Source organism: Macaca fascicularis, chromosome 1 (assembly GCF_037993035.2).
Source record: "Macaca fascicularis isolate 582-1 chromosome 1, T2T-MFA8v1.1".
Lineage (NCBI taxonomy): Eukaryota > Metazoa > Chordata > Mammalia > Primates > Cercopithecidae > Macaca > Macaca fascicularis.
In genome coordinates this window covers 34,823,972-34,850,932 of record NC_088375.1, presented here as the reverse complement: position 1 = coordinate 34,850,932, position 26,961 = coordinate 34,823,972, and the positions used below count along the sequence as shown (strand labels likewise).

Here is a 26,961-nt window from a genome sequence, read left to right as displayed (position 1 = left end):
ATTGATTTGTTATTCTGAAATTTTACTAAAGTTGTTTATCAGTTCTAGGAACCTTTTGTTGGAGTCTTTAGGGTTTTCTAGGTATATATCATATTATCAAAGGAGAGAGATAGTTTGACTTCTTCTTTTCCTATTTGGATGACTTGTTTATTTCTCTTACCTGATTACTCAGTCTAGGAATTTCAGTACTATGTTGAATAGGACTGGAGTGGGCATCCTTGTCTTGTACTAGTTCTCAAGGGTAATGGTTCCAGCTTTTGCCTTTTTGGTGTGATGTTGGCTGTTGGTTTGTCATACATGGCTTTCTAACATATCAATACTAACCCTGTATGTAAATGGGCTAAATGTTCCATCTAAAAAAAAAAATGGTAAGCTGGATAAAAGAGACCCATCTCACATGTGAAAACACCCACAGACTCAAAGTAAAGGTATGGAGAATGATATACCAAGCAAACAGAAAACAAAAAAGAGCAGGAATTGCTATTCTTATATCAGTTAGAACAGATTTTAAAATATTAATTAAGAAAAACAAAGAAGGGCATTAAAAAATGATAAAGGGTATAATTCAACAAGAAGACTTAACTTTCCTAAATATATACACACCCAACATTGGAGCACCCAGACTCATAAAACAATGTTTTTCTTGTCTTACCAAAAGACTTAGCCACACAATAATCATGGGAGACTTCAACACCCCACTAACAGTGTCAGACAGATCATTGAAGCAGAAAACTAACAAAGAATTTAAACACGATTCTTGACCAATTGGACCTAATAGAACACTACAACTACAGAATTACAGAACACTTCACCCAACAACACCAGAATATACATTCTTTTCATCTGTACACAGAACATATTCTAAGATTGACCACATGCTCAGTCATAAAGCAAGTCTCAACAAAGTAAAAAAAAAAAAAAAAAAACAAAACTGAAATCATACCAAGCACACTCTCAGACCGCAATGCAATAAAATAGAAATTCATATCTAGATCTCTGAAAACTACCCAAATACAGGGAAATCAAACTTTCTCCTGAATAACTTCTCGATGAACATTCAAATCAAGGCAGAAATAAAGAATAAATTTTGAAGTTAATGAAACAGGAACACCACTTACCAAAATATCTGGGATGCAGCTAATGCAGTATTAAGAGGTAAGTTCATAGTGCTAAATGTCTTCATCAAGAAGTTAGAAAGATCTCAAATTAACAATCTAACTTCATACCTAAAGGAATTAGAAAAAAAGAACAAACCAACTCCAAAGCTAGCAGAAGAGAAGATGTAACTGAAATTCAAGAAGAACTGAGCAAAAGTGAGACCAAAAAATCTATACAAAAGATAAAAGAAACTAAGAGTTAGTTCCTCAAAAGAACAAACAAAATTGATAGAATGCTAGCTAGAGTAAAAAAGAAAAAAAAAAAAGAAGAACCAAATAAACACAATCAGAAATGACAAAGGAGACATTACAACTTTGCATTTCTGATCTCACAGAAATACAAAAGATCCTCATAGACTACTATGAACAACTCTATGCACACAAGTTAGAAAATCTAGAGGAAAGATATAAATTCCTGGAAATGCAAAATCTCCCAAGATTGAATCAGGAAGATATTGAAACCCTGAATAGATCAATATCAAGTTACAAACGTGAATTAGTAATAAAAAACCTACCAACCAAAGAAAGCCCCAAACTAGATGGATTCACAGCTGAATTCTACCAGAAATACAAAGAGCTGATACTAATCCTACTAAAACTATTCCAAAAAATTGAGGAGAAGGGGCTCCTCCCTAATTCATTCTATAAAGACAGCATCAGCCTGGTACCAAAATATGGCAGAGACACAATGGCAAAATAAAACTTTAGGTCAATATACCTGATGAACATAGATGCAAAAATCCTCAAAAAATACTAGCAAACTTAATCCAGTAGTACATCAAAAAGTTAATGTATACCAATCAAGTAGTCTTTATTCCTGGAATGCAAGACTGGTTCAACATACACAAATCAATAAATGTGATTCACTACATAAACATAATTAAAATAAAAAAATCATATGATTATCTCAAAAGATGCAGAAAAAACTCTCAAAAAAAATCCAATATTCCTTCATGATGAAGACAGTTAACAGATTAGGCACTGAAGGAACATACCTCACATTGGTTTCTTAAACTGTAGAATAAGAGACATTATAGTAGGGAAAGCCAAGTGGATGTCTGTGAATCTGTGCCCTCATTCAAACTAAGACAGTAAATAAAACATTAATACTGCAACCAGGGAAAATGGTAGAGATTAGTGCTAACTTAAAAGGTGCAAAGAATTCAAGGGTGATGGTTTGTATCAAATCTCTATTCAATTAACCAGAATGGACCCTTCTAAAATGGAATGAATCACAGTTGAAGGAATTACTACTGCAAACTTAATCAAATAGTGGCCCTAATTGTAGCTGTTATGCCAAATGTAAATTTACAAAAGCTGATTACTGCAGCCTCCAGTCTGCAGCCTGACTATTGATCTGGTAAGTGCATTCTTTTCCATCCCTATCAGAAAGGAGAATCAGAAGAAGTTCACACTTGTGTGATAAGAACAAGAGTATACAATTGTGATCTTGTCTCAGGTTGTTAACACTTTGACTCTCTGTCATAATATTACTAGAAGGGAGATGGGGTGTCTGGCATTCTTCAGAACATCACACTGGCCCAGTATCATGGTAGTCAGATCACATTAGCAAAAAGTGGCAAGTGTATTGGAAGCCTGGGCAAAGCACATGTGCTGCAGGAGGTGGAGATTAAAGCTTCATAACTCAGCACATCAATAAAACTTTCAAGGGTCTGCTATGGTTTGAATGTGTCCCCCCACAAATCCATTTGTTGGGAACATAGTCTCCCATGCAAGAGTGTTAAACGGTAGGACCTTTAAGAGGTGATTATGTCATGAAGGCTCTGCACTCATGAACGCATTAATGTCATTACTGCAAGAGTGGTTTGGTTATTGCAGGAGTGACTTCTTGATATAAGAATGGGTTCAGCCCATCCCCTTTCACATTCTCATGCTCTTCTACTTTCTGTCATAGGATAATGTAGCAAGAAGGCCCTTGCCAGATGTGGGCCTCTTGATTTTGGACTTCCCAGCACCCAGAACTGTAAGAAATAAATTTATATTAATTACAAATCATCCAGCCTGTGGTATTCCATTATAGTGGCATGAAATAGACTAAGACAGAGTCCACTGTTCTGGAGAATACTAGGATATTCCCTCCAAATTAAATTAAAAGTTGTTGCACCTTACACCTCTCACTACTAAAAAAAAAATAGCACAAATATTGATAGTTTATTCTAGTTCAGAAGGGAGCATATTTTGTATGAAGGAATACTGCCCTAAGCCATTTGCTGGATAACACAAAAATCTGTGAGCTTTGAGTATTGTTCAGAGCAGGAAAGAGCTCTCAGAAGAAGGACAAAGCTGTGGTAAAAATGGTCTTGACACTTGAACCATCTAACCTAGGAGCACCTTTAGTGGTAGAGACATCAATGACAGGAAGCATCATGTATAGAGTTTATGGAAAGCCTCAATAGAAGAATCACATTGTAGAATTCTGGGGTTCTGGAAAAAGTCCATGCCATCTATAACAAAGAACTATATACCATCCAAAATTAGTTCCTGTTGTGATACTGGGCCCTAGTAAACATAGAGCTTTTGATCATAAAGCATCAAGGAACCTTATGGGCGCCAGAGTTACCTATTACTAGGTGAGTTGAGTCAAAGCCATCCCATCATCAAGTGAGACCTGTCTTGCAGCAATCCATTCTAAGATGGACACGGTACAGCCAAGATTTGGCACAAGCAGGGCTGGAGAGCATAAGTAAGCTAAGCAATAGTTGACACACAGCCCCATGCCATCCCTCACTGTTGCACTAGCATTTCTCTCAAAGCTCACACATATGGCTTAATAGAAGGGCCTTAACAACCACCTAAAAGAGAAGTAAAAAGGCCAAGCTTTATTTATAGTGAGCTTCTGACAGATAGTGATGAGGGAAATCCTCCCAATGGGCAAAGATCTGACGTAGTGTGCTATTGGTCATCAACTTTGTGTTGAAAGAACAGTGGCCAAAGGCAGAAATACAGATACATGAACTGATGGGCAATGATGAATGGCTTGGTTGTTTGGTCAAGAACATGGAAAGAGAAAGATTAGATGAGCAGAGACAAGGAGGTCTGGGAAAGAGACATGCGGATAGATCTATGGAAGTGGACAGGAAGTATGAAGGTTTTTGAATTGCATGGTAGTGCCCACCAGAGAAAAATCTATTATAGAAAAGGTATTAAACAACTAGATGTAACGATTTGGTCAGCTGATGAAAGCCAATCCCTTTTGTTGGCAACTCTGGTACTGGTAAAATGGGTGCATGAACTAAATAGCTACATGGCAAGGATAGAGACTATGAATGGGGTTCCCATTTATTAAGCCTGATTCATTTACTGCTAGTGTACAGTGGTCCTTGGGGACAGCTAAGAATGTTGGAGGTGGGCTAAGATTTTTGAACAAATACCCTGGATTATTAATTGTTCTCATCCTTTTACCATATTAGCTTTTGAGTGCCTTAGTGCTGACAGTAATATTTTTTGTAAGCCAGTTTGACTCTACAGTAAAACAATTCTCTCAGATGCTTCTAGTAAGAATATAAGAAAGAATTTCTCCTGCCCCTACTCTGAAAGCAAGAGCCAGAATACATTGGCCAAAGGAGGGGCATTACATATGAAGGGCATAGCAAAATTATCTACAATAGGGGATGATATGATCTTATATATTGAAAACTCTAAGGAATTCACATACAAAAATGCCCTAATGAATGAGAATTAATAAGTTTAGCAAGGTTGCAGGATATAAGATCAACATACAAAAATTAAGTGTAGTTCTACACATAAACAAAGACGGGTGGATCACAAGGTCAGGAGATCAAGACCATCCTGGCTAACACGGTGAAACCTCATCTGTACTAAAAAAATACAAAAAACTAGCCGGGCGAGGTGGCGGGTGCCTGTAGTCCCAGCTACTCGGGAGGCTGAGGCAGGAGAATGGCGTAAACCCAGGAGGCGGAACTTGCAGTGAGCTGAGATAAAAAAAAAAAAAAAAAAAAAAGAACAATCCAAACATGAAATTAGGGAAACAATTTCATTTACAGTATCATCAAAAAGAATAAAATACTTAGGAAGAAATATAACAAAAGAAGTATAAGAGTTGAATACTGAAAACTATAAACCATTATCAAGAGAAATTAAAGACTTAAATCAATGGAAGGACATTCTGTGTTCACAGATCAGAAAACTTAATATTGTTAAGATAAAAACAGTCCCCAAATTGATTCAAAGATTCAACACAATTGCTATTAAATCCCAGCTGTCTTTGTTTAGCAGAATTTGATTAACTAAACTTAAAATTTATATGAAAACGCAAGGGACCCAGAATAGCCAAAAAATCATGACAAGGGAAAACAAAGTTAAAGGATATACATTTCCTCATTTCCAACTGTACTACAAAGATACAACAATAAAGACAATACCTTTTTGTACTGGTATAAAAATAGACACATAGATCAATAAAATAAAATTGAGGGGCCAGAAATCAAGCCATACATTTATGGTCAATCGATTTTGATACAAGTGCCAAGACAATTCCACAAGGGAAGAAGCCTTTTCAACAAATGGTGCTGAGACAACTGGACATCCACATGCAAAATAATAAAGTTGGACCCCAATCTAATACCATATATAATAATTAAAACAAAATGAATCAGAGGCCTCAAACTAAAACATAAAACTAAGAAACTCTTAGAATAAAACATAGGCATAAATCTTTGTGACTTTTGATTTGGCAATGCTTCCTAAGATATGACACCAAAAGTATAAACAGCAACAAAAGGATACAAAAATTGATCGTCATCAAAACTTAAAACTTATGGTCCAAAGGACACTATCAAGAAAGTAAAAGGACCACTCAAACAATGGGAGAAAATCAAGACCTGATAAAGGTCTAGTATGCAGAATATATAAAGAAAGAACTCCTAGAACTGAACAGTAAAAAGAAAAGTAGCCCATTTAAAAAGATGAAAAAATATTTAAATAGACATTTTTTCCAAAGAAGATATACAAATGACCAATAAGCATATGAAATGATGCTCAATATCATTAGTTGTTAGGGAAATGTAAATGAAAACGACAATGAGATACCATTTCCCACCCACTAGGATGGCAATAATCAAAAGACAGATAATGACATGTGTTGAAAAGAATGTGATAATGGGAGTGCAAAATAGTGCAGCTGCTTTGGAAAATGGACTGATGGTTCCTTAAAACATTATAGAGTTCCATGGTGCCCAGTAATTCCATGTTAGGCATATACCCCAAACAACTCAAAACACAAATGTTCATAGCAGCATTATTGATAATAGCCAAAAAGTGTAAATGATACAAATAACCATAATCTGATGAATAAATAAACAAAAATGTGCTATATTCATTCAATGGAATATTATTCAGTCATAAAAAGGAATGATATCATGATGCATGCTGCAGCATAGATGAACCTTGAAAACATTATACTAAGTGAAAGACAGCAGACACAGAAGGCCACATAGTGTATGACTCCATTTATACGAAAGGTTTGAAATAGGCAAATCCACAGAGACAGGAAATAGAGATTGCCAGGGGTTGGGGCCTAGATAAGAATGGGGAATGATTGCTACTGGGTATAAGATTTCTTTCTTGGGTGATATAAATGTTCTGGAATTGGATAGTGGCAATCTATGCACAGCATTTTGAATAAAAATTACTGAATCGTACACCTTAAAGGGGTGAAATTTTTGGTATATGAATTATATATCCATAAAGCTGTTATTTATAAAAGAGGAATGAAATGAAAGGCATTGGCCCAGGAGGCTGGGTATGGAATGTGAACATCAGGCTAACTTATCATTGTGTCTAGGAATATGTGCCTAGACATAGGTGCTCCCATTGCTTGGAACATTATCCTTCACCTTTCAGCCTATGCACTTCTTATACTTCTATTATAACAGGAATATAAACTCTGCTTCCCTTCTGTCTGTATCTAAAAACCTTATGGCAGTACTGCACCCTGGTTCCTCATCAAAGAATTCAACCAGGGATTGACTGCAATCCGGTACTTGCCGTAAGTGCACTTAAGATGTGCTATTTGAAAGAGGCAGTCTAATGGGCATGTTAACTAGCCATTTTCTTAGACACTCCAAGCTCTATCACTGTAATAAGCTGTATCATCAAAACAATGTTCCCAGGCCACATGACCCAGCAGGGCACAGCATAACTCATTTCAGCAATGAGTTATGCTGTGATATTATATTCTCTGCTTTAATAGAGGGTCTACATAAAAAATATCTATTTCAATGGCTTATCTGTGTCTTCCACGAAACTGTAATTGAAGAGCCGTTTCATTACATTATCCGATGACTCTTTTGTAAGGGCCCAGATGATAAATTCCTCTTTGCTTCTAGGAAGTTTGCTTCTGCAGGTAGATAATATGGATGTTTCCTTTCCTTCCCTCCCCTCCCCTCTCCTTCTCTCCCTTTCCCTTCCCTTGCCTTTTCCTCAAACATGGAAACTATCTAACAGAATGAAAAACCCTACACTTATTGAGCATGTGCTCCAAGCGTGACCCTGCTCTTTATATGTTTTATCTTATTTTACCATCACAATATCCTAAGAGATACACACTTCATTGCTGTTCTTTTACAGATGTGCAAACTGAGGCTGAAATAAATTAAATGACATATCCAGCCCCTCACATCTTGTAAGTGGCAGCGATGGGGTTGAGTCAAAGCAGCCTGATTCCAGAAAGCATGTTAAATCCTGTTCATTCTTTCACTTAGCCATGGAACTTCCCCACAAGTTTCATTTTCTAAGTCATCTGCAAACCTTTAGAATTAAAAAAATGTACATACTCAACCCATGTTTGTGTTGTTTCCCACAGCTCCTAGCTGAAAATGCTTAATAAATATTTTGGGTTGATTCATTCTTCCAAGTCCTGAAATCTTTGGAAGAATAACCCTACAAAAATTGTGGCAGTTGTTTTTATTAATGGTGCGAGGGTGGTAATCACACAGGTTGGAGGAGAGAAGGATAGAACTGAAAACAAAACTAATTCATTTCAGTTTTCAGATGGGGTGCCTAGGGGGTACTTGGCACCTACGTAGTCTAAAGTCTGGGAGTTCTGGGTGCTTGTATGTTGTTGGTGTGGATTTAATCACCTCATCTGATGTATGTTTTCATAGAGTGACAGATACTTGCTGTTCCACTTCTGAACATATTTGCTTTGATACGCTTGGGGGAAAAGACCTCTATTCAGCCAGCATGATTCAGCCAGTCCATGGGGCTGCTTATCTTTAAACACACATTGATAAGCAAGCTAGCTCAGAGCCCTCAGAATTTTGACTTAGTTAAGTTTCCTTTCTTTTCTCTCAGCTCCCTATTCTCACTCCATTTGTGTAGGTCAGACACTTGGCTTCTCATTGGTTAAGAAAATAAAGGCCAGTAGAGCACCAAGATTTTCATAAGTGAAGTCACCACCTCAGAGCCAGCAATTGACCCTTTGGTTTCTTAGCCTCTATCCTTCCTGTGAAGCTCTTACTTTTGAGCCATGAGTACTGCAGGAATATAACATAATAAGAACATAATATAATAAGACTCTCTGGGAGCTTGCTCCTCAAAGTGTGGTCCATGGGCCAGCAGCATCAGCATCACCTGGGAGCTTGTTAGAAATGCAGAATCTGGGGCCCACTACAGACTTAGTGCATCAGAATCTGCAGGTTAATTTAAGTCAGGGAAGCACTGGTTATGCAACACTGCACCTTAAGGAGTGGAGGCATCTCATCTACCAAACAGAGCTCCCATGGAAGTCCCACAAGTATTCCTCGAACTGAATAACAAGTGCTAACTTGGTGCTCAGGAGTCAGAAATTAGGGTACCCAACACGTAGTGTGTGGCTTCAATGGGGCTCTGCTGCTGTTATTGCTCTTTTCTGCTCTCTGAGAAGGGATGCACTTGTTATATTTTAAGTCTTTCCCTCTACTGAGATGTAAAGCATCTGGATACTTGGGACATTGCTCCTGCTTTATTAGAAGGCTCACAACAAATACCATTAGAGTCTCTTCCAGGGAGTGACATGCTCTCTTTCTATGCTCCATCAATACTTTGTACGTCCCTACTAAGAATGCGCCACTCTGAATTGTTCATACATCCCACTGCCCCGCTCCCCACCCCACATCATATTGCACAATTGTTTCTGGTCTGGAAACATGTTTTATAGAGTTTTGAATATCCTGCACCTAGCCTAGTGCCTATCACTGAAGAAAGGAAAGAAGGAAGGAAGGAAGGAAGGAAGGAAGGAAGGAAGGAAGGAAGGAAGGAAGGAAGGAAGGAGGGAGGGAGGGAGGGAGGGAGGGAGGGAAGGAGGGAAGGAAGGAAGGAAGGAAGGAAGGAAGGAAGGAAGGAAGGAAGGAACGAAGGAATATTGATTGAGTTTTAGGGAATTGAAGGGACACATTTTGGATGTTGGGGAGTATGGAGCAAACATATGCAAGGAGGTGAATGTTCAGGAAGAGAAGGGAATGAAAAATTTTAGGGAGGTGAGGATGTAGCAGTTGAGTCACATATGAGACAAATCAAGAATAAAGTTCACTTAAATGGTAAGTGTGGATCCAACATGCAAATCCAGATCTGACTTTACATCCTACACAGTCTCCTGTGCCACACTGCTTGTAACATCATGAAATGATAACAGAAGTACAATCAGTACCTGCATGGGAAGTCCAACTTACTCTTCCATAGGAGAGCAAACTGGGGGTCAGAGAAGTGGAGAGCCTTGCTCACAATTACAGAGCTGGCTGGTAGCAGCACCAGAATGAGAAACCAGAAGAAATCTGTGTGTCTAATGCCATCAGACTACCTAAATTTCCCAACCTATCCTTCCTCCTTAACATGCGGAGTGCATGTTCTAGAGAGAAGGAAAGCATGCCAGGAGTTCAAGCCACAGTTTTGTTTCTTGGGTAAGATGACTCCCTTGGCCCTTGCTCTTTGTGATTTGCTGTTGGTAGCAGCCAGGACTCTTAGTATACAGCAGAGTATCACTGCATTACTCTCCTTGGCCATGACCCTAGATCTAGACCACAGGAACTACACAGCGCAAGACCTTTGGATGCTGGTGGGACCCAGTCACCTCTAGACTTCACATGGAGGAAGTTTTCAGAAATTATCAAATTTTTAATGATATTCAAACTCTCCAATTGGTGGTTTATAGAAAACAGCAACAAATTGAAGGCAGGATGTTGCAATTAAAAAGCATGGAGCTGAGATGGTGGTCATCAGGAAACCAGCAAGTTAATCACTCTATTTCCAGCCTAGATAGAAACAGGCCTACTCTGTGCTTCAAGCTTCTAAGGGGTGAAACTTCAGTCCTTTTCTTTCACTTGTCACAGTAGCTGATTATTTTTGCTAAAATCAATTACAGGGAAAAGTTTGAAGATACCTCCATCTCATAGAAGCCTTCTTCTCCTCCCTGGAAAACTGCCTTCTCTCCTCCATCCCCACACTCCTAAGGCCTGGCCAAGGTCCCTGTCATCTCTAGGACCCAAATGTCACTTACTGGCAAAGAGAGGTAGAGAAGAAACCAGATGAGACTTCTATTCCTAGCTCTGATAATAGACACAACCATGAGAAAGTTTTTTAACTTCTCAATTTTTTTTTTTTTTTTTGACACGGAGTTTCGCCCTGTCGCCTAGGCTGGAGTGCAATAAATAGTGCAATCTTGACTCACTGCAGCCTCCCCCTCCCACGTTCCAGCGATTCTCCTGCCTCAGCCTTCCTGGTAGCTGGGATTACAGGCACACACCATCACGCCCAGCTAGTTTTTTGTATTTTTAGTAGAGAGGGTTTCACTGTGTTGGCCAGGCTGGTCTCGAACTCCTGACCGCAAGTGATCCACCTGTCTTGGCCTCCCAAAGTGCTGGGATTACAGGCATGAGCCACCAGGCCTGGCAAACTACTCAGTTGTTTCTTTTTTCTTTTTTTTGGTAGAGGAGGGGGAATACAGTCTCACTCTGTCGTCACTCAGGCTGGAGTGCAGTGGTGTGATTTTGGCTCACTGCAACCTCCGCCTGCTGGGTTCAAGCAATTCTCCTGCCTCAGCCTCCCGAGTAGCTGGGACTACAGGCATGTGCCACCATGCCCGGCTAACTTTTGTGTTTTTAGTAGAGACGGGGTGTCACCATGCTAGCCAGGCTAGTCTTGAACTCCTGACCACGTGATCCACCTGCCTTGGCCTCCCAAAGTGCTGGGATTACAGGCATGAGCTGCTGCGCCCAGCCAACTTCTCAATTTTTTAACCTCTTTTTCCTCATGTCAAAAATGAGACTGTTTTACTAGATGACTTCTAAAAATCTTCCAACTCTAAAAATCTAATTTTCTATCTTGCCATTGGGTTAACTTCTAAGACTGATTTCTTTTTCAGGGTATTTTAGTTTTCATGCAGAATATAATGGCCAAAAAATAAAAATAAAAAAAGATTTTTCTGACATGCAAAAGAATAGACCTATCTGATGAAATTACAGACTTTCAAGTGGCATTTTGGGACAGGATATCATGTAGGCAACATATTCTGTCTACTTACAAGGCAGCTTTGCCTATCATGACCACTATTTTTATATTTTGATAAAGAAAAAAATAACACAGAAGAACTGGAACTAAACTATTAGTAATACCCAGTATTGGAAGTGATCTTCATTTATGTTTTTGGCTGTTGATGCATGAGTGTGCTTCCAGAGCATAGCAATATTTTATTAGCAGCAGGTATTAAATATATTATTTAGTATTAGAAATATTAGTCTCAAGTATTAGGGCAGATTAGCATTTGATGTATTAGTTCTTTGGGGTTACAATTAAAACTTGAATTCCTAATTGTTATTATCCAATGCATAGTAGGAAGTATATTGTGATTTTGCTCTTAATTCTACAATGAGTTCACCAACACTGATAATCCAGTACTAATTCATGACAATTCTTTATTTGTAACTGTGTCTGTGAATAGGTGGTTCACATATTTTGGTTATTATAGACTTTAAAGGTGACAGTTTCAACTGAGGACAGCCTTTTCTTATTATGGCATTTCTTAGCCAAGCTTTCTGAAAAAACTCTGTGTTAAACTCATGGTTTCAAGCCTTTGAAAGCTTCTTAAAGGATGCTACTCATCCCTTACACCCCCTCTTCTTCCACCTGTGTTCTAGAAGCAAAGTCTTTGGCCTGCTCCTTTTACACAAGCTCTTCTACACCAAGCACCCTATCACTGTCCCAGAACAGACAAATCAGACATCTATCACAGACAACAGATGACTAGGTCAAATATAGACATTTCTACCTCTGTAATTAATATTTGTTAGGCCCTCTATCAATACGATACTTGCATCTGGAATCAAAGGCACCACTAAATATTTACCAGTGTGTAGTAGTACTTTTAGATGGAGTTGGTACACTATGCTTCATAGTTTAAACCTCCAGACAGGCAAGATGTGGAAAGCTTAGGAAATGGATGCATATGTTCCCTAAAGCCACAATACATCACACCATCATCTTCCTGAAACCCTCCCAAGACAAGAGATCTTGTATTTCTGAAATAAACAGACACAGCATCCTTACTAATAACTCCATAGGTGCAATTTTGTCCCAGTCTGGTCACTGATACAAAGACAGATGGCTGAGGTTTCCCACCCCTCACCACAACTGTGGGAATACCCTAGGTGGGATGTGAGCCCTCATGTGATGACTCTGTTCCCACTAGGACAGTCACGCTTGTGCTACTGAGGCTCCACACTGCTCTGTGCACTGTACATTCTCAATGGCTGTCCTCCCCACTCTGAATATTGCTGTGCCTGGCAGTTGACAGTTTGCTAAAGGTGCACCTTTAATTAATGAGTAAGAGTCCCTGTCCACACTCCTACTGCCTGTAGACATACACTTTCAGAGCGCTAAAATCAGACTCCGGTATCTACCACTCAAACCCCATCACTGGAAGGTATCAAAGCCTTCCCACCATTTGTCACCCCCTTCCCACCAAAAGCACCCTCATCGGTTACATCTCAACACTCCCGCTGATGGTGTCATCTGCCTATTCCATCTCCCATGGGTGAGGAGCTCTGTACAAACTTCCCAAAGCAAGCAGTGGCTTTAACTAGAAATAGACAGCCAATAACCGTGCTCACCCCAGATCATCCTATCACTCTGTATTGCTACCCTGGAAGCCTTCAGAAAAGTGATGAAGAAAGAAATGCCCCAGGCTGCTTATCTACCAAGGATTTCAGTTTCTTATAGGTTGAAAGACCATGCAGTGATTAAATATAATGTCAAATTCTTCCACATGCAATAATAAACATAGAAGGCCCCCGGGCAGAGAGACATAATCATCGTCTCATTGTCTTCCATTTCACTTTATGCCAACTGAGATATATACCACAGATAGGAAATGAGATACTTCATATTTATGTGGTGACTCTCTCCTGAATAAAATGGGGGTTGTCATGCCTATGCATTGTGGTTGGAATGTGAAGCATAGACAGAGAAGTGATTCTCCAAAAGAGATGCTATGAAGTGATTCTCATACCACCTGGAGGGAGGCACTAGGAGAAAAGGATGCATTGTTCTGTGTCCTATACGTCAAAGCTGCTATTTGGTTGGGAATGTGGTAATCAGACAGAATGGAGGGAGCCGATGCTACATTTCCGTCTTTCCCAGTTTTCTCAAAGGGTGATCCCATACCATAAGATGCAGCGTATGGGAAATTCTCCTGATGTCTGCAGCAGTGTCGGCAAACAGGAGCCCCTTTAGCAGGACTTTTTCCAGTGCAAAGACTGCAGTTCCTCTTCGAAGCAAGGCCTTTTTAACTACTCTCCCCATCATGGGAAATCCTGGTTTGAGGACCCATGTTAACCCTCACACCCAGAGAGAAGAAAAGGTGGTGGGAGTGTAGTGAGATAACTCTCTGGGATAGTTCTACCTCACTTCTCATTTAATCTCTCTCTCTCATACACCCCTCACACCCCAGTCAGCACAGGCACTCATTCCCTTGTGTAACTTGCGTATCTGTCAATCAACCAGCCTCCCACACAGTACTATCTCTGCTTCATGGACACTCTTGTGTCATGCAAATAGCAATTAAAAAGAAAAATCCAGGTAACCCAGGGAACGATACTCTCTTTTTTTCTTTTTTCTCTCATTTTTCCCACTAAAAAAGGCCTTTCCAAAAATATATTAAACCAGGTAAATGTTTACTTAGATGTTCAGGTGGTTGGAGCAGATTGACAAGGAAAACAATCACAAAATAAATAATTTTGTTTTGTTTTTTTGTTATTTTTTTAAAAAAAGAACATTTTCCTACACATTGTCTCTCTCTCTCTCTCTCTAACTTGATAGAGCTGCTTTCTTGGACAGAGAGATGCTGTTGGAAAGGAGCTCTGAAGGAACCACAAGGGGAACTGGTAACAATCCAGGGCCCTGAAACTTGGTGGGGGGAGGAGGCAGCAGAGAAGGAGGAGTAAGGGAGGGGAGCAAGGAGGCCGCTGCCTGCCCTTGGCACTCGTTCCTCTGTTGGTTGTACTTCTCATGTTTCCCAGTCAGCATTTGGGAGGGCACAGAGGAGGCAGCATACAAAAGTAAGAACCAATGTCAGGATTCACAAAACAACAACATTTTAAGAAATCTGGTTAAAAAGAATACAAAAGTGACTCCACAGAGGGGGAGGAAGAGCTCCGACCCCTCCCATTGTTGTCCCCTCTTGCTTTCTTGAATGACAAGAATCACTTTTAAGGATTTTTGTTTGTTTCATGGTTCGGCTGGTTCTTTTTCTTAATCTCTTCCTTGGCTCCTTTCTTTCAATTGCATTCATTTTAGAAAGCACCGATCGACTTTACAGATCCGAGGCTGCTGAGCTGTAGCCTCCCTGTGCCAGTGTGTGTGTGTGTGTGTGTGTGTGTGTGTCTGTGTCTGTGTACGCGCATGTGCACAGTAGCTGTCTCTCTCGCCTGCTTCAGCTCGAGCCTCAAGGTCCCATCTGCTGGATGCCGAAAGTCTCGTGGTGGGAGCATACCCTGTTGGCACTAAGGTGAGGGCTTAGATTATCTTTGTACCCCAGATTCATGGATCGCCTCCTTGCCCAGTGCTGAAGTGGGCCGCCCATTAGCTACAGAGTTTGCCGGTTTCATATTCCACAGGGTTTGGCAGCTTAGAATTGAAAGCCCTCAGGGAGGACTGGATCCTGCCCACCTCATTGTTGGCCAGCTTGAGCCGATGCCGGAGCAAGCAGGAGAAAAGGTCAAGTCGGACTTTGCCAGGTGGAGAAAGCTGGTTCACCCGGTCCCTGAGCTCAATGAGCTGCAAGAGTGCAGAGTCCTGGGAACCTTGAGTATATGGGTAGTCCAGCTGGAGAATTAGGTCCCGGATAGCATCTGGGTCAAAGGGCAGGCTGTAGCCAAAGACCTGCAAGGTGTTAATTTTCATGTAACCCAAATTCTTAGAGGGATCAGTCATCTCCAGGGGCTCATAGTAGATTGTCTCATTGGAGCTGTCATCCAGGGACTTGATGCGGCTCCGTAGGTAAACATGAACTGTCTCAAAGAAAGTCTTCCACCTATTCCCCAAGGTGATAGTCCAGTTTTGGCACTGGGCAGCTGCATCCACGTTAGTCCTTTCCCAGTCAGGAAAGCTGCCCTCATTCACAGGCATGAACCAGCTCTCAGAGTGGCTGCCCCCAAAGGGGTTGACATAGATGGCCATGACAGGCTCCAGGGTGCTGTTCTTGGTGAGACAGATCTGCAAGGACAAGGCCAACATCACGTGCACCAGCCCAGGCTTGTACTTGTTGCTCTTCAGGGTGAGCAGCATGCGCTTCCTCCAGGAAGGGTCAAACCAGCTGCCCAGCCGCATGTCATTGCTGATGAATATGGAGTGTACCTCAATGCGGCTATCCTGCTTCTGCAGCAGGTACTTTAGCTCCAGGTCCTGCAAGTCTGTCTCCAGCCCAAGAAAGTTCTCCAGGGACTCAGCCACCTCTGGCCGGCACAGCCCCTGGGCCAGCACATAGCCTGGATTGCAGCTCCCACAGCGTGTGCTATTGTCTGGAGCACAGTGGGCACACGCGGGCCCTTCGCCCAAGGCACATGGGATGGGGCCCTGGCAGGAAGATTGATCATAAGGGCAGGTGCAGCTGTGGCTCTGTTCCAGGAAAGTGCCAGGAAAGGTGCTTTCCCCACAGTAGAGGAGGGACTGGATTCGGTTCCACCAGTAGGACAAGGACCTTTGGGAGCAGAGATAAAATGAAGTAAGAGTGAAAAGAAGTCACACACTGACACCCTCCCTAAGGGTAGCAAGACATTGACCACTAGGCATGGAAGGCAATGAGGAAGATAAAATCCCTGAGATCTCTGAGTGGTGGAAACTCTACTTTACTACTTTGGACTAACTGAGCAAAGCCTAGAGTTCTGTGTCTGATGGGTCAGCACCAGAAATACTGGACACCAAACTTGTACTGAGAGCAACTAGGCTCATCTCTCCCAAGTCCTCCTTCATTCCCTTATTCAAAAACCTACAGAGGATCTCCAGCATCTTTTGTGTCAAATCTGTTTTCAGTCTTCTAAATAAGATGGCTCTTCAAATCTTCTAACTTCTTGCCAATTTTCATTCCCTCTTCAAGGTTTCTGTCCTTTCTCTTCTCTCTGCTCCTCTCACTCCTCCACCAAGAGCAGAAATTTTCTATGGCTGATTCTCTTAAAATTTTGATTTTAGCTCTTATGTTACCTCTTCAGAGAAGTCTACCCTGATGTCCCTGCCAGAAGAACCACTGCACTCACTCTCCATCACATCACTCTGTTTTATTCAATCCATGACAATTATCAGTATCTGAAATTATTTATTTATTGTTTACTTGTTTATAAACTTCTTCCCTGTTAATAAATACCATGAAAGCAGGAACACTGTCTTGAGACCAACAGCTTCTCAGAAATGAGAATTGTTTCTATGCATGGTAAGCATTTAATCATTATTTGTTGAAAGAAGAATAAATGAACTCCTCTCAAAACCTCTTCTTTGTACGCTTCCCTTCTTACCTGTGCCTCTGATAGAGCTGCACCACTGGGTTGCTGGCTGTGAAGGTGGCCTCCTTGACTTGGAAGACTGTCCTACCTCACGTGTACCAGAGCAATTTCCCTCTCTTCCAAGACTTTCTTCTCCAAGGAAGCTTTCCTTTCTGGTTTTTACCTCTAGGAGACTATCCCTTTGATTTATGTTCCACCACCACAAATTTAAGTGGTTGCCACATAGTTATAATTTTCTAGTTTTTATGTTTCTGTTTGTTAAATCTTTCCAATTCATGAATACCCCTGCAGCTTAATAGTAAGGCATGGAATATGGATTCAAAAACTTGTCAAATAAATAAATGAATGAGTGGATGAACAAGTGGATGCCTGTAATGATACAGCCCCACTCTATCCCTGAGGGTGCAGGTCTCTACTTTCTTTCCTCCTGTGACCCAGAGCAGAATCATTTGTTTGACACAAGCCAGTGTGTGTGTTTTTCATCAGATGCAATAGCTGGATGAAATTTAACTCCATCCCTTTTTTTCTTAGACTTATTAAAATGGAAATCAGTAAATGAGAATTAGAGCATTACTAGAATAACATTTGAATCAACTATAATTTAGATAAAAGTAAAATCAGCCCATCTTTTTTTTCTCTGTCTCACTTCAGACACAGCTCACAGCTGAGAATGACACACATGAGTAGGCTGAGATAACTGGAAGGCTATGTGTGAGTCACCACTCCCAGATCCCCTACATTGGACAGAGGGTTCTCCTTGGCCTCAGCAGCTGTCGGGGGAGGTGCTGAGCTCTGCTCTAGCATCCAGGGAGCGCTCACCTCTCCTTGGGCAGGCGGAAGCGAGGCTGGCGATGACAGCGCTTGCAGAGGTTGAAGAGCCGGCGGACGATCCGATGGGTCTTTTTGAACAGCACTTTCAAGCCAGCTCCCAGCTGCTGGTAGCGGTGCTGAAGGCTGGTGTCCATGGCCCAGAACTGGGAGATAGCTGTGGAGTTCAGGAACCGGTCATCGGGCAGCCTTTTCAGCAGGGCCTGGAACTCTTCTGTGAACAAGAACGCAGGACCTGAGCTGAGGGGCAGCTATGCAGAGCTCTGGTAGGGACAGGTGGACACTGCCCAGATCCAGGGCCCTTCAGAGTTACTGCATGAGGAAGGAGGCTGCTTTTTTAAAAATCAACACCTTTATTGAGAAATAATTAACAAGTTGTAAAATATGGCCTCGTGAATTTTCTCATCTTTTCTACCCCTATGCCTCTGAATTTCAAAATAGATCTCTGCCACCCTCAGAGGGGCCAGAGCTCCTGCTATTGCAAATGACATTGGATGCATCTCTTTCCCCCTTTATACTTCCTTCTGAGACATCCACAACACTATCTCAGGCCAATCCTCTTCAGTAGCACCACAACACCCATATGGAACATGTGGGGCCCTCGTGAAGGTGAGTGTGCACCCAGACTGGCACAAGTAGGCCCAGAGAAGATGCAGCACCTAGCTCAGAAATCTTTCTAGAAATCCTCCAGTCCCTGAGACCGGCCTCTCCCATCCATATCCTCCTCTCTGACTGTCTAAGATACTCTTCTTCTCTTTTCGGCTTCAGTTCTTGGGCAGATACCCATTCTGCCCTACAGCAAATTTAGAAGCAATCTGCCTTCTGCTTCTAAGTTCCTGCTGAGTCTAGGTTCTCCTTAGAGCTTCCTGGGCACACCATGGCTTCTGAACTCATGCGCAGGTTTCTGTGCATTGCTCTGCTTTTCCTTGGGACCTGCAGCTGCCAGGTCTCCTGGTGGAGGTCTAGAGAGCCCTGATTTATTCATTAGCAGTAACTCATAGTAGTAAAGGCCCAAAGTCATGTTATGGACCATAACCCACCACCATAGCCCAAAGCATGGGGCTGGGGACTGGAATGTGATATTCTCCTTAGCTACTAAATGCCTTGTCCAGGACTTAAAATGGCAACCCCTGGGGCCTCAGCTCATTTTCATTTCTCATGTACCTGGTTCCTCATTTCCCCGGAAGACTGGAGAAGCATGCCTAGTAATGGCACTAACATCTAGTATGTGCACAGTTAAAACATTTGAGTATATGGAAGAGCATGCAGAACAAAAAGGCAAACTCCCATGTGTCTGCCATTAGCTTTTGCCATTCTGCCATATTGGCTTCAGATTTTTTTCTTTAAGAAATAAAGCAAACCAAATATACTGCACATGAGGGCCCTAAACTTCCCTTTCTCTCTATCCAGATATAACTACTCTCTTGATGTTTTCTTTTCCATTATCACATATTTTTAATTTTTTTACAAATGTAGTTATCCATAAAAGTATCATGTATTGGGTATCCTGTTTGTAAACATTATATAAATAGTATTAAACATGTATTATATTTAATAAATTATAGCATTATATGAAGACATTATATAAATATATATAATGTAACCTTTTTGTCTTGGTTTGTTTTATTTAATATTATGTTTTTGAACTATAACCACATAAATATCATTCATTTAGTGTTGAAATGTGCAAATATACCATGCAGAGTTATTTATACATTGAATTCATCTACATGATCTCATGTGAGCCTTCCATTCACTATTATCACCCTCCCTCTTTTTCAGATGAGGAAACTCAGACCTTGAGAAGCTGCACGGTTAATCCAAGGTCATAAAGCTTGTCAAACCAGGCAAGGATGCAAAACTAGTTCTCTTGAATCTGGGTCTCAAGGTAACTGATATTAGCTTTAACAGCAACAAACAACAACTGAATTGTATTGGTTGTCATCTAGAACCATTCTATGCACTTCATTTATTCAACACATATTTATAGTGAACCTTATGTGCAAGCATTGCTCTAGGCACTGTGGAATCAGTAGCAAACAAGACAAACAAGGTCTATGTCCTTAATTATGTTTATCTTAGTTTATTAAGTCCTTAAAACACACCTATGTAAATGGACATAATACCAATGTCCTAGAAAAAAATGAAACCACTTGAGCCTCAGGGTGGTGATATAACCTGGTTGAGGTTACAGACATAGTAACTGGCCGTGTCAGGATCCCCATGAGGATCCTCACCTCTCAAGTTTTGTTCTCCCCAAGTTCTTGCTCTGCACCTCACAGCCACCTCTCATTGACAGGGAGGAATTCTGGGTCAGCTGGCTGCTCACCTGACTCTTCAAACTGCCGGTTGTGAGTGGCCCAGGAGTCTTGGATCTGCAGCAGGCTGTCCTCCATGGCCTGGATGTCAGCATCAGGGCAGTTGCATTCAGGGAAGGTGGGGCTGCACTTGCACCAGCAGTCATTCTCCTTGCAGACGAGCTCACCCTCAGAGCTGCATGTGATGTAGCTGAGTGCTGCGGCTACAAAGCGCTCACGCAGATACTCAGGCAGCAGCACCTGAAGGCCTGGGGAAAGGATGTGTCAAGGAATCTCTGGGAAGAACCAGTGAGGACTCAGTTTTCCATGCCCAAGGCTGCAGGAACCCCAGCTGGGGTTCTGCTGACTTGTGCATCCTGCGTCCAAGCATGGTCACCCCAGGGCCTGATCCTGCTGAGCTTGTTGGGAGAGAAGGCTACTGCTGCCCCAGTGACAGATGGGGGAGGATCTGAAAATGCAGATGGGAACATCAAAGCCCAAGGCTTAGCCAAACCCCTCAGATCAGCCAAATTGAGAGCGTGCATATCATAAGCACAGGCTTATTGGCTACACATCAGCATTTCTGGGATGGAAACGGGAAGATGTTTCAGATAAAAGAAGAGCTTACAGCCCTCTTGGGCAAGAAAACAAGGTTTGATGGGCTTTTTGCCCTGCCTTCTGTAGCCATCCTCCTGTTTTTAGCTTAACTGAGATTAGCAGTAGGCATCCTAGGACATTGTTGAATTCTGACCCTTCTGGGCCTTCCACCCCAGCCCTGATGACCAGGGAAGCTGTCCTGGTTAAGAGATAGGAACAGATATTGTGGGTATACAGTGTCCAGGTGCTATGTTGAGTACTTTTTATATATGATTGCAAATAACATTTGTGCTCATACTGAGGTTTTTATAGGTAAGGAAATCCAAGCCCTAAGACCACAGTGACCTGCCCAAATCACAGCACTCATAGAATCTGCTTAGTTTCAGATCCTGCCCTTGTCTCATCAGCTAATACTATATAACTGGGACTGCCTGTCCTATTTCAATAGGATTTAACTCTTAAGAAGATTTGAAGATGGGATGGTGGTCAATGCCCTGAGATCAGTCATGCCTGGATAGATATGAATGGCTCTCAGCTCTCTTCCAATTAGCTTCTGATCTTGGATACAATGCACTAAATTGCTCTGAGCTTCAGTTTTCTCACCCAACTGCAGTAACTACCAGTTTACCTATAGCAAAACATACTCCTAGTTGGCTTCAAGCCACTCACAAGGCGGCTGCTGGAAGCTTACCAAAGGATGAACAAAGGGTAGGCACACCTTTGGATGCAGTCTGGGCCACATTCGAGGTCAGATCTGCAGGAGGCTCCCCCAGTAGGGACATTGTGAAACCTTGTGCCAGGAAAGTGAGGAATATAAGAATTTCTGGATATGGCGAGCTCCTCTTTCCTCAAATGTCTGCCAGCTGTTTATTTTTAGGCCCTTGACCTTGTCCTTGGCAGGAAACCAGAGAACTCAAAGTATGTATCCCAGTCTCAGCAGGCCTCAAAATATAACTTAAAATTGCCAGCAGCAGTGGGTGTTTGTTGTTCTTTCTTGAGGTCTACCTCCAATTCTGAACTGCCCCTAAATTTTCCTTTCTTGGCACTGTGCCTACTGTGGCATTTGAGTGGTTGTCCTCACACACCCCGTCCACATGCTTGCTTTCAGCACTCACCCTTTCCAAGTTCGTTCCTTTCACCTCCCCCATCACATCCCTCCTCCTCACCAGAACACTTCCCATGCTATCAAATAAGTGCCCCGAGAAATGTCTGCATGAGTGATGGGCTATAAAATTAAATAGCATAAACTATTCCAAATGAACAACTAGACATATTGAACTTCACTCACTGCTACTTTCCAGACACAAACCCAACCCATCCAGGGACCTCAGTGAAGAGGAATGCTAATTGCCTTAGGTAGCTCTAAATAAATGAGTTTTTAATCCTCTTTCTTATATATTTCTTTATTCCTAAAGCATTGCTGGGTCGCATTTGACTCAGGTTGCCTGGAATTTGTAATCGTAGATCCTGGGTGAGGGTTATTGATTTTGTAATGCTGAGACAGTAATATCTTAAACAGAGTACAATTCAGTTAGGCCTTGAGAAAAATGAAGTTTTCCCACTGAACCAGTTTGCATAGCCCTGCCCCCAGGATGTCTGTGGGGAACAGAGAGCAAGAGATGCACGTCTGCCCTTAGCCCCCAACCTCCAGAGTTAGTGTAGTTTTCTTTCCCTTTTCTTTCACAGTTTTGCTTGTTCTGTCTCAAATCAAATTCTTATTCTTCTCAAACTCATCTCCTGACTTTGAATCACCCATTTGCAAGATCACAGACAGATAACAGAAAGCAGGGGCCACCTTCAAACTGTGGTTCCAGTAAGTAGTGGTTCCCCACTTTGTATAGCTCTTAGTTGAGCTGGATGGTAGTCTTATAACCACTCTGTAAAGGCCAGCTATTCCTCAATGTGTCTTTGGGATAAAGCAGAGAGTTTGGGAAATGAAGATCGTTGAACTAGGTAAAGGCTTATAAGGATGGGTATGCTGTTCCTTACAGGATTGTGACAGAGGACTTGAGATGGAATGTGAAGCGGGATGATTGAGGTGTCATGTGATATGAGCAATAGATCTGGGGTATAGGGCAAACCATACCAGAAAGTTTCTTAAAACATGATGGAAAGTTGTTAAATACAGGTCCCAGAACTTGTGGTAGTGCTTGTCTTAAGAAAGGTTTCATCAAATGGAACAGGCAGAATTTTATCCTGCTATTTGATCTAGGTTTTTTTTGTTTTTTGTTTTTTAATCAGGTGTGAAAGGTATGAAAACTATCACAGTGCTGCTTACCAAGTAACTGCACTTTGTTCTCCGGACTCTGTACCAGGACAGAACTGACTGAGTCCAGATTGTCATAGTTGCTGCAGCCCAGAGGACCGGTCCTGGTCTCGGTGACCTAGAAAAGGAAGGAGTAGGGAGTGGGTTTAGATAACAAGTGGAGACTCCCTTTGTACTTCCCTTCTCCAGCTGCTCCAGCTCCAGCTCCACATCCTGTCCTCGACCAGCTACAGCAGTGATACGTGCCTTTTCGTACTCCAGAGGTAGAAAGTCACTTTCTTCCTTGTCCTGAGGCAGTGAGTGTCTGTTACATATGGCTGGCTGGCAGCAGCAGTTGTATGTAAGTGAGAGCCTTTCAGAGAGAGCCAAAGGGAATTTGTGTCTGGAAAGGCGGAGAATGCTGGAGAAGGAGTGAAACCTTAAGCTCGAGTCACCCCTTCTCCCTCCAGAAGAAGGCAAGAGGCCATATGTGGTCCCTGTCAGCCTGCTGGCAAGCCCAGCTGCATCCACTTGATGTGCTACTCACAGGCTTTATGGATCCTAAAGATGAAAAGCACTAGAGAAATATGAGTTATGAGTATTAGTATTAGTATTAAACATTTAAGTCCCACCTCGGCACTGAGACGTCCTTAGAGAAAATCAGCCATGGGCTTACTGCATATTTTAATACATATATTAAATATACATAAACTCTTATAGCCATGTAATATTCCAAAACACCATAGAGTCATTTTAAAATATTATAAAGTTGGCCCATCAGTTTTCCCTGATGTTTAAAGTATAAGATGAAAAATGGGAAGCTTTAAATGCACTGAAATAATTATGTAATAAGAATGATGGGGACCAGAGGCCCTTTCTTCTCAGGATCTCTGAAGGCTTTGCCAACAATCAATCAACCAATCAACGAGTATTTATTGAGCAGCCACTGTTTAATTCCATGCAATTCTTCAAACATTTATAGAGCACCTTTCCTGAAGTTCATCGTGGAAGCCCAATCTGACACGTCTGACCTCCTCTTCTGGTTTCAGCACCCCCTGCTTTGCAGTAGGCACAGGAGTTGCAGTTTTGCATCTCTTTCTGCAAGAATGTGATCCATGTCTGGATCCTACACACTATAGGCTCCAAAGAGGGAAGCTCATGTTTATTTTGCTCACCATTTTGTCGACAGCAATTAACAGTTTCTGGCACATAGTAGGTACTCAATAAAAAGAGAATGCACATATAATATGTTCCAGGCTTTTCAGGGTAGGGAAGTGTGTGCAACAATGTACACACCTCCAGGAGGTCATAACCTGTGGGGGAGGCAGGTGCATACACAGCTGACTGACAGACATCCAAGTCACGGTAGGAGCCCGCATCATGATGAGCTCTAAGGAAGCACAGCTCTAAACAAAGGGAAACAAGAGAGGAAGTAGCAGAGGAGGCACCATCTGTGTTGGTCCCTAAGGAGAAGTAGGGAGTAGACAGGTGGGAAGAGAGGAAATGTACTACGAGGAAAAGGAGAAGGGGCAGTGTGATCTCTGCAGCACACAGGCTTGGAAGTGCATAGTGCATGTGTCTAGCACCCTGCCTTGTTACCATGGTGAATATGAAAGTGTAAGGGACATTGTTCAAGGGAGTTTAGTAGACCTAGGTTTAAAAAACACACATAGAGCAGAGTGATAAAGTGAGAGATTGCGTGATGCTGAGCATAAACAATCAGGAGAGAGGCAGGAGGGATTCCTGTAGCTTGAAGTAGTCCACGAATGCTTTATGAAGGAAGTAAGCCATGAATTCGTTTTCAAGAATGAGTAGGGGTGGCAAGGAAGGGAGGGGAAATTAAATAAAGAAGGGTAACTCCACACAAATACCAAAGGGTAGCAATAGGCACAAAGCGTGAGAGGCAGCAGGGAGAACTAGACCGAGGCCACGCCAGAGGCAGGGACAGCTTCTCTACAGTTTTCCAAATTATTCCTCCAAGAGCATCCTACTTAACTTTCCCAAGAACTCACCGGAAAAAATATCATTACTATCACTCTCCAAGGAGGAAAGTAAAGTTCAGAGAGTTATAGTCCTTGAGACCACAGAGCTGATGAGTAGCAGAAACAGGATTCTAACTTTACAGTCCTCAGACTCCAGTTCAATACCCTTTTGTCTCCTGAGCAGGCAGGTCAAAGGACTATAGAAAATAGAGTCTAAATCCTTTACATGCCATCACTGTCAAACACAAGTATTCTAAACAGACCAGTCCACCCAAAATATTTTAGTGATCTGCTCTCTCCTCAGAATGTTAACATTGAGCAAAACAAATTGTACTGACTTCAGATCAGTTTGATTATCCTTACAATGCAGACCAGGAAACCAAGGCTCAGATAAGTTAAATGACTTATTCCAGGTCATACAGTCACCCGCAAGGATAAGATTTATTTGGCTCATTCATTCATTCTTTTATTTACTCATTTGTTCATTTAACAAATATTCAAGGAGCATCTGGAACTCACAGATGAATAAGACATAGTCATGGCCAGTAAGGAGCTTAGAGACAAGTGGAAATGTACTTAAATAATCCCAGTGTTCTGGCTGTTACACATGAGCCTGCCTCCCTCCACATGTGGACACAGGTGCTGAATCATGTTTCTTTATTGGGTGAGTGGGTGATTGACTACTGGTCAGACTGTACTTGGGAAGCAGAGACAGCCTCATTTCAAGGTGAAGTCTTCACTTTCTTTATGGTGTCGAATTCCCCCTATGAAGAGCCATGGCCAATGACTGTCCCAGCTACTCTGGGGAAGTTTGCCCCTCTAGGTTAGGGTGGGCTGAAGGACAGAGGTGGGACACAGGGGTATGGTATTTGGAGGCTTGCCTGTCCCTGCCTACAGGTAAGCTGGCCACTCCATCATCATTGGGGTTTTCACTGGCTTATCCATCCACTTACTCCTGACTTGGCCACTCACCAATCAGGTCCAGGAAAAAAGGAAGCTAACAAGCCTTAAGTGGGAACAAGATGCGACCCAAAGAGGAGGACAGGCTAGAGAACAGCCACAATAGGAGCTTTCCTTTCCTTCCCCTTCTCCCTCCCCCAGCCCTACCTGCCACCAATGCATCTGCTCCCCACCCTCCCCCTCCCCCAACCACCATCATCTTGCTCATCATGCTGGGCTATCTTTGATTCAATTTTCTGACCTTTACTTTGCTGTTTCTAAAGGTCAGTCCCAAAAGAGGACAATCAATTCGGTAAGTCATTGAAAGGGTGTGAGTAACTTCACTTTAATTGTGGCACAAGGATGGGAATTAGGAGAAAAATAACATGATCCTTATGCTCATTTCCTGTTAGAGTGAAGAACCTGAAGAGTGAGGAAGGCCCACTCAAGTTTCACTAGTTCCCAAAGTCATAGTGCTTTTCATTGCTATTCTGCTCTGAGATGCTGTCTTCTCCCTTCAGAAGTAAGGAGGTGAAAAGAATAGAGGGAGCTGGAGAGGGACCCGTTGCAGTTTTTGCCTGAGTACTGACTTGAGTAAGCAGAATAGCCTGAGACACCCCCAATCCCTCGCCCCAAAGTGAGGAAAACCTCAGCATCTCTGGAGGATTGTTCAAGAGAATCCTGCACTTTTCTCTGTAGAAGACGCAGACAGCTTTGGCAGATTATAAAGAGAGCCTATACAGGTAATGGAGAGTGCAGTTCACTCAGGCACACACTGTTCAAAGAATGCCTCAGATAAGCTTTCAGAAAGGGCCAATAATTGTGTGCTAACTGGTCTGTTGACAGAGACCATCCTGCCTTGAGAAAGCCCTGATGGACCTCAGGTTCATTAGCACATCAAATTTTCCATAA

The 26,961-nt window shown here is 42.1% G+C and overlaps 1 protein-coding gene and 1 long non-coding RNA gene across 8 annotated transcripts in view; one reads left to right on the top strand and one right to left on the bottom strand.

Moving 5' to 3' along the window:
• LOC102138902 (uncharacterized) overlaps nt 1-26,961 on the top strand; it is an 85,954-nt gene that overhangs the window by 34,247 nt on the left and 24,746 nt on the right. For 4 of the 6 annotated variants that reach the window (XR_012426460.1, XR_012426482.1, XR_012426472.1 and 1 more), the window contains 2 exons: nt 17,813-18,598; nt 19,772-19,877. This is a non-coding gene — a long non-coding RNA (uncharacterized lncRNA). The remainder of the gene's footprint in view (nt 1-17,812; nt 18,599-19,771; nt 19,878-26,961) is intronic. The other 2 variants (XR_012426491.1, XR_010581325.2) reach the window with 1 other exon arrangement.
• BRINP2 (BMP/retinoic acid inducible neural specific 2) overlaps nt 14,321-26,961 on the bottom strand; it is a 110,665-nt gene continuing 98,024 nt past the window's right edge. For both annotated transcript variants that reach the window (XM_005540074.4, XM_045393134.2), the window contains exons 5-8: nt 23,162-23,267; nt 20,319-20,555; nt 17,981-18,203; nt 14,321-16,365 (exon numbers count right to left, since the gene is read on the bottom strand). In XM_005540074.4, the coding sequence (XP_005540131.1) occupies nt 15,249-16,365; nt 17,981-18,203; nt 20,319-20,555; nt 23,162-23,267 (1,683 nt within the window). In that variant the 3' untranslated portion in view covers nt 14,321-15,248. The remainder of the gene's footprint in view (nt 16,366-17,980; nt 18,204-20,318; nt 20,556-23,161; nt 23,268-26,961) is intronic.